The sequence below is a fragment of the Bactrocera latifrons genome, unplaced genomic scaffold, assembly GCF_001853355.1.
Source record: "Bactrocera latifrons isolate USDA-ARS-PBARC rearing strain unplaced genomic scaffold, ASM185335v1 scaffold_21, whole genome shotgun sequence".
In the NCBI taxonomy this organism is placed as follows: Eukaryota; Metazoa; Arthropoda; class Insecta; order Diptera; family Tephritidae; genus Bactrocera; species Bactrocera latifrons.
The window spans coordinates 1,624,210-1,635,266 of record NW_017535630.1 but is presented as its reverse complement, the minus strand read 5'-3'; the positions used below and the strand labels follow the sequence as shown (position 1 = coordinate 1,635,266).

The 11,057-nt window shown below is 40.9% G+C and overlaps 2 protein-coding genes across 2 annotated transcripts; one reads left to right on the top strand and one right to left on the bottom strand.

Annotated features, from left to right (window-relative positions):
- Window positions 1-638: 638 nt before the first annotated feature.
- On the top strand, window positions 639-7,736 carry LOC108968322 (intraflagellar transport protein 172 homolog). Its single transcript, XM_018932279.1, has 12 exons — window positions 639-717; window positions 787-1,132; window positions 1,895-2,181; window positions 2,240-2,457; window positions 2,520-2,978; window positions 3,042-3,203; window positions 3,261-3,459; window positions 3,522-4,227; window positions 4,422-4,949; window positions 5,010-6,302; window positions 6,363-7,105; window positions 7,380-7,736. Exons 1-12 carry the CDS (start codon window positions 679-681, stop codon window positions 7,626-7,628), a joined length of 5,229 nt encoding a protein of 1,742 aa, XP_018787824.1. The 5' UTR covers window positions 639-678; the 3' UTR covers window positions 7,629-7,736.
- Window positions 7,737-7,793: 57 nt separating this feature from the next.
- On the bottom strand, window positions 7,794-10,053 carry LOC108968346 (regulation of nuclear pre-mRNA domain-containing protein 1A). The gene is made up of 4 exons (XM_018932334.1): window positions 9,785-10,053; window positions 9,044-9,720; window positions 8,838-8,981; window positions 7,794-8,214 (listed from the first exon to the last, which is right to left on the bottom strand). Exons 1-4 carry the CDS (start codon window positions 9,933-9,935, stop codon window positions 8,065-8,067), a joined length of 1,122 nt encoding a protein of 373 aa, XP_018787879.1. The 5' UTR covers window positions 9,936-10,053; the 3' UTR covers window positions 7,794-8,064.
- Between the last annotated feature and the right edge of the window lie 1,004 nt (window positions 10,054-11,057).

Here is an 11,057-nt window from a genome sequence, read left to right as displayed (position 1 = left end):
CACGTCGTGCAGCCATCATAGCCCAGTTCCTCAGCAACCCATAATCAGAAATCATGGGTTTCTCAAATCACAGAAGACTTAAAATTAGTTTCGCCTACCTCATTAGAGTTGAACTTATTAGGATTACAGTCTTCGAAGGTCAATTTGGTTTGAAAATGATTATCATTACACTTCGAAACAGTGCCAACAGATAGCTACACCATAAAAACAAGTTTGAAAACCAGTAAGACGAGTTAATCAACTGAATTCGTGACCTTAACCGAGCATTAGGCGAACAGCTGATACGAGTTTGAAGCATTAAAAAGACCTGTTGAACATTATAACCGGGCTAGAACACCTGTTGGAAGTGGTGGCGTAGTGAAAGTATAGTATACTTTTAGAAATAAATAAACAATACCAAAAAAATTTAGAAAAAGAAAGCCGGAACAAAACAAAAAATCAACCCTTAGTTTACACCCACTTGTTACCGTTACACAGACAACAACCACTTGTTGTGTATTTTAACTGCAAGGGTTCTACATAACTAAAGCTAGCAGCTCCCTAGCAACGGCACCAGCGCTGTCAAGGCAAATGTTACCACAACAGAAAAAGCAATTTGAAAAATTTTTCACAAATTGCACAACGAAGTCCATAAGAATCGAAATCAAATATATTTAACCTATTAAATTTTCATTAAAAATGCAGTTAAAATATTTGAGAACTCTGCTAGACGGGCAGGTGAGTTCGGAGTTCTATATTCACATATTATATATTTTGTCGCGCAAAGACTGTATTGCATACCCCTAGGAGCAACTAAATCGCATTGCTGGTCTGGCGTGGTCACCGAATCATCAAAAGCTGGCCATCGCCACTGCGGACCGTCACATACTGCTCTTCGACGATGCCGGTGAGCGACGCGATAAATTCTCAACGAAACCCTCGAATCCGGCGAACGGCAAAAACTCTTATGTTATACGCGGTGTCGCCTTCAGTCCGGACTCCACCAAGCTGGCCGTGGGACAGAGTGATAACATCGTCTATGTGTACAAGTTGGGCGAGTCGTGGAATGATAAGAAAGTGATTTGCAATAAATTTCCACAAGCGAGTGCGGTCACCGCTTTAATTTGGTTGTCCACAGGCGCTATCATTGCAGGTGATATCATTTATTTATATACTTTAATAATGAGTTTTTTAGTCGAAGAGACCGAAACCTATGTCGTCGTCTTCCTCGAACTCCGACTCTTCCCTTTTGGTTTCTTCCTTCTTTTCGGCACCAGCGCCATGAATTTCGAATATATATATATTTACGCATTTGTCAGTATGTAAAATACAGTGACTTCTTCTGCTGGAAAGCCTAGTGACTTTGACTTAAAGGTTAGAGAGAAGGGGGACGAAAATTAATATATTAGAAATGGACGAGTGAGTTCTAGAGACCAGAAGATCTCAAAGGTACCACCTGACAAGTTTATTTTCAGTATGACTTTTTGGCTCCGTTTTTTAAGGACTCAAGATATCGCATGATCAATGTTCAAGTCTTAATTCTTGTGACGGAGAAACCCCTTGAACATATTTATACACATTTTTTTTATAAATTCAGGAAGTTTGATGAAAGAATCCCACTTGATCCCTTATAATCAAATCTTACCTCCTCGAGCCAGATTTCGAATCAATAATCAGGGTTGTAAGGCCGTATTGCTATTGTATAGCGAGCTTTAATCAACATAATTCCATATTAAAGTCAGCAAAAACGGACGACTAAACGTAGCTTTTATTCAGGAACAACCGAAAACTGCATCAAGACGTTAGAAATTATTTAATCAATTTCACCTAAGTCTTTCTTCTAAGTATGATCTCTTAATAAGGATATCTATATAGTTCAATACACAACAAAACCTTAAGTTTTGCATCTTCCTAGGACTCGACGATGGCAAAGTACGTGCGCTCCATTGCAAAAGTAATAAGTCGCAGAGTTTATACGCTGCCGATAGCATCTGCATATCATTGGCGTCCAACACCAAAGGCACAGGCTTTCTGTCTGGGCACAATGATGGCACAATAATACGTTTTTTCATCACCGAAGATGCGAATGAGTCGTCGGGACGTTTAGTACAACATCCAGTGCCGCCATTTGCTTTGGCTTGGCCGCAGGGGGGCTTCTGCGCTGGCGGTTGTGATCAGAAAATCATATTCTACGACACAGTGGTAAGCTTTTCGAGGCAGCTGACAAAATTGTTATAACATAACTCGTGTCTACGCACAGGGACGTCCGGTACGCAGTTTCGATTATTCGCGTAACGATCGTGAGATCACTGTTGCCGCCGCAAGTCCCAACGGTCAGGCTGTAGCATTTGGGAGCTATGACAAGATACGCATATTCACATGGAGTCCACGTTTAGCCGATTGGAATGAGAGCGCAACGAAAGAGATAAATCATTTCTATACGGTAACCTGTGTGCAATGGCGTCGTGATGGCGCTCGGTGAGTCTGTTGCAAAAATGGATTCTTTAAATTTTATTTTTCTGTCTTGGCTTTTTCTGAAGCTTGGCAATCGCCTCAGTGACCGGTGCCGTTATACTCTTTGAATCGGTGCTGAAGCGCACCATTTGGCAAGACAAATTTGAATTGATTTTCGTCGCGCCCAGTCAACTGTTAGTGAAGTCGCTGCAAGACCCGGCCGAACAGATGACTATTGAATCCCAGCTCGGACTGGAAATCGACGATGTACGCATAATGGGTAAAGATAATTACTTGGTAGCACGTACGGAAGACTCTATGATCTTGTGTGATCTCACACGCAATCTGGTCAGCGAAGTGCCATGGACCACGTCGGGTCGGCACGAACGTTTCTATTTTGAAAACCCGAATGTTTGTTTGATTTTCAATGTGGGCGAACTTAGTCTTGTCGAGTATGGTGAAAATACGATCTTGGGTTCTGTGCGCACAGAGTTTGTGAATCCACATGTTATCTCGGTGCGCTTGAATGAGCGTGGCAACACAAAGTAAGCTCGATTTATATTAAAAATGAAATTCTAAATATGAAGACATGACTCTTAAACTTCTAGGAATAACAAAAAACTGGCGTTCCTCCTCGACGCCAAAACCATATGCATAGTGGACCTAATAAACCAAGTTATTATTGGACAGGTGAATCACGAGACGAAAATCGATTGGATCGAACTGAGTGAGACGGCTCATAAACTGCTCTTTCGCGATAAGAAACTCAGGTATTTGGCATGTAAACTTTAAAGATTTGCCTTAAATTGCCTAGCTGCACACTTTAGATTAGTCTTGATCGACATATACACCGGCAAGAAGCAAACTTTGCTCTCGAACATCTCATTTGTTCAATGGGTGCCACAAAGTGACGTTGTTGTAGCACAAAACAATAACAACTTAGCTATCTGGTATAATATAGACTTACCCGAACATGTAACCCTAATGGCTATCAGAGGAGATGTTATGGAAGTGTCACGCGACTCGGTTTGTACAAAGTATAGTTCTTTAACTCAGCACGACCTTACAATTTCCTTACAAAAAATCAGGGTCGTACGATGGTACGCTCGCAGGAGGGACCGGCAGAGCACACTTATCAACTGGACGAAGGTTTGGTTGAGTTCGGCACCGCCGTAAACGATAGTGACTTTGGACGCGCTATACATTTTCTAGAGACGCTAGGCGACAAACCCGCTGCCAAAGCCATGTGGCACAATCTAGCAGTCATTTCGATTGAAGATGGCAATCTCCGGGTGGCGCAACGTTGCTACGCCGCACTGGGTAATGTCTCAAAGGCATACTATTTAAATGAAATGATAGAAGAGGCTGATAAATTTGAGGAATCTACGGGCACACCAGGTATTATGTGTCCGCAGGTGCGCGCTAAACTTGCGCTCTTGAGTTCCGATCTACGCACAGCGGAGCGTATTTATCTAGAGCAAGGCGACATCGAGGCGGCTTTGGAAATGTATAAGAAACTGCGTATGTGGGATGAGGCGGTCAGCTTGGCTGAACGCCGCGGTTACGGTGGTCTACAGCTTTTGAAAGAACAACAAATGGAGTTTCTTTTATCTACCGGGCAGGAAGAGAAAGCCGGACAAGTGTTGGAAGAACAAGAGGAGCCAGAGAAGGCCTTAAATCTATATTTGAAGGCTAGCAAGCCCGCGCGTGCGGCGCGCTTGGCCATGAAAACTCCACATCTTATGGACGATCAACAATTGATGCTAAAAATCACAGAAGGTCTGGTGAATTGTGGTAAGTTATCAAAGATACGAGATCACTATTTGATAAGTAAACTAGAGAGAGTCCAGTGCAGGGTTTGGCTTCTTAAATTTAGATCTATTGATCTTTTTGGACTGATCTCTCACTTTCGCAATTGTATCTTTCTACTTTAACAATTTTTTTTTTTTGTTACCTTACCCACAAAATGTTACATGAAACATGCTCAGAACTCTACGAGATGGCTGGCGACATTGCACTGAAACTCGCACGTCCCGAAGCAGCCCTCGGCTTGTATCGCAAAGGTGGTACTTATGCACGAGCTCTGGATTTAGCGCGTGAAGTTGCACCAGATGATGTAACCAGCCTTGAGGAGGAATGGGGCGATTGGTTGGTGGCACGCAAACAGTTGGACGCTTCCATCAATCACTACATCGAAGCTGGTGCCACACAAAAGGCACTCGAAGCTGCTGTCGGCGCCAAGCAATGGCGGAAAGCGGTGCAAATTGCTAAGGTGCTCGACGAACCAACCGAAATTCAACGCTATGCGTTAGATTTATCCAAGCATTTGGCCTTTGCTGGCGATGTCGATGGCGCTGAAGATCTGCTCGTACGCGCTAACATGTATAAGGAGGCCATCGAGCTGCTCAATCGTCACGGTAAGTGGGAACGCGCGTATGCGATTGGTGAGAAATATCTGCAAGCTGAGGAGATGCGTGACTTGTTTGTCAATTTGGCGACAGGTTTGGAGGAACAAGGTAATTGTAGATGTGATATTAGTTTTATCCAGAAACAATTTAAAATTTGTATCATCTTAGGTAAGTATCGCGATGCGGAGAAGGTTTTATTGGCTGTGTCCGAACCGGATTTGGCGATTGCAATGTACAAGCGTCGCGAACTCTATGACTCCATGATACGGCTAGTGGAACGTTTTCACAAAGATCTCTTGGATACAACTCACCTACATTTGGCTAGGCAGCTTGAGTCGAAGGGCAAGTTTAAAATTGCCGAAGTGCATTTCATTGCTTCGGGCGATTGGAAGTCGGCAGTGCATATGTATTGTTCGTCTGGTCGCTGGGAAGATGGCTATCGTGTTGCCAAGCAGAAAGGTACTGAAGGCGCAAGTAACCAGGTCGCATACATGTGGGCAAAGTCTATGCCGATAGAAAGCGCCGTACGTTTGCTTACCAAACTCGGTTTACTAGACACGGCAGTGGGTTTCGCCTGCGATTCCGGACAATTCGACTTCGCTATGGATCTTTGTCGTTTAGCTGGTAAGTCCACCGATGAGGTGCATTTGAAAATCGCCATGTCTTTGGAGGATGAAGGCAAATTCGAGGAGGCCGAAGCGGAATTCATCAAAGCTAATAAGCCCAAAGAGGCCATACTGATGTACACGCATGCGGGCGATTGGAAGGCAGCACTGAATGTAGCTGAGTCACATCTGCCGGAGGCGGTAAATGAAATATTAATCGGGCAGGCATCGGCTGCTTTGGATACGCGCAACTATCCCGACTACGAAGCGCTGTTACTGCGCGCACAACGTCCGGATATGATAATCGATCATTATAAGAACGAAGGCATGTTCGACGAGGCGCTACGCATAGCCGAGGAACACTATCCATCGGCCATGAATGATTTGCGGCGTCTACAGGCACAAGAACAGCGTCGTAATAACGAGCAAAATGATGCTTCGCGTTCTTACCTGCAGAAAGCCGCTGAATTCGCAAAACGTGAAGAGTTTCGCAAATCCGCTGAGTGTCTAATGCAAATTGACGCCACAAATACAGACGATGCGACTACTGTGGAGCGTGCACTAGTTAGAGCTGCGGAAATCTGCAATCAATTCTTGGAGGGTAAGGACGCTGTCGATGTAGCAACTCAATTGGGGCCGCGTCTTTTACAAATCAAACAAATCGGTCCGGCTGCGCAACTGTATTTGGCGGCAGATATGCCCAAAGATGCTGTCGAAGTTTTCATACGTGCCGAACAATGGTCGAAGGCCAGGCGACTGGCGAAGGAATTGGATCCCGAACTAATGACTTACGTCGAGCAGCAGCAGAAGTCACGTCTCAAAACCGAAGGCAACGTCGAACAATTGGCAGATATTGGTGAGCATATCTATTACGAACTTTAAATATAAAATTTTTCTCAATTCTCACATCATGCAGACATCATGAGCGCTTTGGACATGCTCGCCGAGCAGGGTCAGTGGTTACGCTGCCTCGATAAGGCCAAACAAATCAATGAAGCGGTCTTACAAAAATATGTAGCGCTCTATGCCGCACAGCTTATACGCGAAGGTGATTGTTTGACCGCCTTGAGTCTCTATTTGACTTATGGCGCACCGCCTTTGGAGGCAAATTTCAATATCTACACACGCATAGCAATGGATTGCTTTGCCCTGCGCGAGGAACAGGCCAAGGATGATCAGTGGCGTAACTTACGCGACTTTCTCTACAAACTAACGAAGTCGCTACAGTCCTCGGAGCATGCGCAGACACAGATCGCTAAAAATGTGGACAAGTTTTTGCTGATTAGTCATTACTATGCGGTACGTTCCGCTTGTAGACACGTCCAGTCATTGCATCCAATTGCTGCACGCATTTCGATTGCTTTGTTGCGCTACACCGATATCATACCGGTGGATAAGGGTTTCTATGAGGCAGGCATAGATCTGCGTAATGCTGGTCGTGAAGCTGAAGCTTTTGTTATGCTCAATCACTACTTGGATGTGTGTGAAGCTATTGAAGAGGGTTCCGGACATCTTGTGGATCACTCCGATTTGGCGTCAACAGATTTTCCCAGCTCAGTACCATTGCCGGAGGACTTACATCTGAAGAACGATCCCAATTTGCATGAGGAGGTGCGCGAATGGGTGCTGGCTGTAAGTATGGATCAACAGGTTGATCAGGTAAGAAGTTATTTGTCTCTTTCTTGGAAAATGATTTTATTTGTTTTATACTGTTGTTGCTTTCTTGTAAAAATATTTATATAAGTGTTATTATTTTCCCCGCAAAAAGAAGGGTATTATAACTTTGGTGTAGTTGCAAGTTAACGTTTTTGCTTGTTCTTATTATTTTTCTAAAATTGTGCTTTGCGCTTTTTCGTCCCCACAACTTTGTCATTCACTCTACTTATTTATAATAAAATGAGTTTTTCTATATTCTGCGCTTACCGAAACCAAGGTGCTGCCCACCGATGATCGTGGTCTATATGAGTCAGCCTTGGGATCGGACGAACAACCTTGCATATTAAGTGCTTATCCAGTACGTGGACGTCAGCCAGTTACTTATCAATCGTCCAGTCGTCAAGCGAATCGTGATGTGTGGAGCAAATTTACCGTTGCACTCAAAATGTCGCCTGGCAGTAAGGTAGCTGATATAATTGCATTCGTTGAAAAGTGGAATGGACAGGCTAACGCGGCAATGCACTAAAGTGTTATTGTTGTAAACAACATTCAGTAGTAGTTTTGTGTACTAGAAAGATCCCCTTATATTCTTTAAATACTATCCTGCACATAATACGTATAAAAAGAAGCTCAAACACAGCACAACAAAAACATAAACGAAATAAATTTGCTTTCAAATCAAACTCATATATTTTATATATACGTACATACATACGTACATATGTACTTGTTTGTATGCTTATTTCAGCCATATCAAGCGAGTTTTATTTCAAAAGCTTTAATCGCTAATAATTGAGAAGTTTTAATGGAAACTTTGCAACATTTTGTAGTTTCTAGAATATTTCTTTTTTTTTATAATTTTTGGTCTAAATATATATAATTTAAGTGATTTGTATGTAGTTACCAGTTGAATAATTAAATTTGCATAACATTTAAGGAAACCATTTAAATTATAATAAGTATTAATGTATGTTGAAGAGATCGCCGGCTGATGGTAGTGGCGCCAGGCCCCCAGTCACATCCGGTAACTGCGTTAGATCTGGTAAATTCGATAGATGATCCCGAATTTCCTTTTGTACGGCAACCATTCGATTTAGCTTTTGTTTATATTCCTGAAAGAGAAAATAATTTCATGAAAATATGTGACATACATTTATTTATAATAATAGTGTTCTAAAAATCTATAAAATCAATTTGAGGCATACAGAAATATCAGAACGTTATTTGATTTTATTTTTTTGGTCTACGTAACCGTCCGTTCCGGATGTTTTATCCGGTCAAGGACTGTCAACTCGGCAGAATTTGTATCGTTATAAACCGCACCGACACTTTTTAAGATTTTACAATCATCAAAATAAAAGTTGTTGTTATTGTCGTAGCAATGTAGAATATTATTTCATAAAAAGTTTCCACGACAGTGAAGTCTACGCAACAGTATAAGTCTACGTAGACGGAACGAATCAGATCATGGCTGTCAACTAAGTCACTATAATACACAAACAAAAATGTTCAGTCTTTACATCTTTTATAAAATATAATAGCTTTTTTTTATATTTTAATCCACACATAACCACGTCTTCACATCTTCTTTAATTTTTTTTTTTTTTTTTTGGTTTTTCAAATTCAAATTCATATTTAAAACCACTATAATTCATACACAAACTCAATAAGTTCACTACTTCCCCAAACACTTTTATCAAAACAACACAATTATCTGATTTCTTATATAACACACCTCTAGCCGTTTTTCAGCTTGAACTAAAAGTTCCTTTTGCTCAGCTTGGAAATCTCGCAACATAGAAGCTAGCTTTGTACGCTCCTCCATTTCGGCAGCGAGGCGTGTATTATACTCATTCAGCAACTGTACAGCTTCATTAACCTGCGACAAAAGATAACACATTAACACTTTAATTATTAAACAACAATTGAAATGAAACTTACCTGTTTAGCCAATGCCTTAGCTGCATCTTTATCTTCCAGTTTACTCAGACAACTGATCTCAGATATTTCGGGTGGCAAATTGGCAATACGTTCACGCACTATGGCATCACTTGAAGCGGAATTTTCAATATTCGCCAAAGCTTTGATCAAATCTTCCGGCTCTGGTGGTTCACCTAGTGGCAAATATGGGCTCAAATGTTCAGCATCACCATTTTGACCAGCACTTGTTTTTTCTTCAGCAGCTGAAGTTGGTCGCGAACGTTTCACTTTTGCTGTTTTACTTTCATCATGCTTACGCTTTTCCCGCTTTTCAGACTTTTCTTTTGTGGCACTACCATGACTACCGTTTGTGTTTGGCTCAGTGGTGGGGGTAGCACTACTGCTGCCGCTGCTACTGGCTGCTGCTGCATTATTATTATCTTTGTGATCTTTATTTAAACGTGCACGATATTCTGTAATTTGTTTTGTGTCGTAGACACCACGCTCCTCCCAAATATTCAAAATACGTCCGAGGCTACCGAAGAGCTTATCCGATGTACAGGATTCACCGATGTGTTGAAAAACTTTGGGTAATATTTGTGCGAATTCTTTACCATATTCAGGACCTTTTTTCTTGCTATTTTGTATGACATCGTTGGCCAGATACATGAATGTCAACTTTTTGCCCTCCGAAACCGCTGTGGATATTTTTAATTACCATTACAATGTTAATAACACTGTTATCAGTTAACTATATCTTACCAGTTTGTAGCTCTTTCAACCAAGTTTTCACAATTGACGCATGGTGCTTGCGATGATGTATTAACCACAGCGATAGCGTCTGTATACTTTGCTGACTAGAATTCAATTCACCCAGCTTTTTTAGAAGCGCCGTTTCAGAGAACGCAGACATTTTACCCGATATTTTCTGCTTGATTTACAAGTATTTTCGATCGTCACTTTTTACGTGAAAGCAAATAACAAAATCATGTCTTGTTTGCCGTGAATGCATATTTGACGTCTGTCAGTTTTCCTATTTACGAATGGTATAAAGCAGAACGGTGATAAAGACATTGCCAATAGTGGTTGAGCGAGGCGCAATATTATTGCACAATATTTTTTCGCTTGCAATACGTTAAAAACGGTTTATATTTATTATATTTTTCAAAACAATATTGAAATGATTTTTGTATTGTTTTAACTGGACAAACACTGCTACCTTCTTAAAATAACACTGTAAAAAAGATGACTTAACTATATTAAAAATATTGCGCGCAATACTCTGACAAGTTAGTTGCTTTTACTAATAATGGCTGACTGCCGACATTTTTTTCTTCCATTTGTTAATTTAATTCACATCTGAAAGGGTTTAACAAAATGATTATTAATTTATTATGCAAAAATGAAGACATTGTGTCTTTTCAACAGACCGTCATTGATAGTTTAGTGAAAAATAGAAACTTCTGCATCATATTCTTATTTAGAATAACAATATAAGAAAATGAATCTAAGCCAAAGCTAATGTGTACAAGCACTCATACAAGCTTACAAATGTGAGAACTATATGTATAAAACTTTCCATGGATTCTTCAGCACTTGCAGACTTCTTAATATGATTTAGTCTTTTCCGGCTACATAAACAATGGTGAGAACGCGGAAGTTACTGTTGCTGTTGTTGTAGGGATTCTTTTCCGGTAATGTAGAACCAGAAGACAACGGAAGTGTCGATTGTCGCTTGTTATGTTTGGTAAGACTTAAATATTGCTACATGTAGGTGTAAAATAATATGTTTAATTTAATATGTAGACAACTCAACGGAAATATAGCTGATAAGCAATATAGGCAAAGAAGCGATAGAAAAAACATTAATGGATGTACAATAACACGCATAAGCGGATATGAATATGAATTTATCACCTGCCGATTTGACTTCCACCTGTACAGGTAAGCATTAAATGCTAATTTTTTGGTATATTGAAGTACAATTTATAACATATGTACATTTGTATTTTGAACTGTTTAGAGTATTTACAAA

Coding starts and splice junctions, on each gene's coding strand:
- LOC108968346 (XM_018932334.1), bottom strand. CDS start 9,935: ATGTCTGCGTTCTCTGAAACGGCGCTTCTAAAAAAGCTGGGTGAATTG. Junction 8,982..9,043: donor CTAAGGCATTGGCTAAACAG/GTAAGTTTCATT, acceptor CTTTTGTCGCAG/GTTAATGAAGCTGTACAGTT. Junction 8,215..8,837: donor AAGCTGAAAAACGGCTAGAG/GTGTGTTATATA, acceptor TTTCTCTTTCAG/GAATATAAACAAAAGCTAAA.
- LOC108968322 (XM_018932279.1), top strand. CDS start 679: ATGCAGTTAAAATATTTGAGAACTCTGCTAGACGGGCAG. Junction 2,979..3,041: donor AATGAGCGTGGCAACACAAA/GTAAGCTCGATT, acceptor TTAAACTTCTAG/GAATAACAAAAAACTGGCGT. Junction 4,228..4,421: donor AGAAGGTCTGGTGAATTGTG/GTAAGTTATCAA, acceptor AAACATGCTCAG/AACTCTACGAGATGGCTGGC.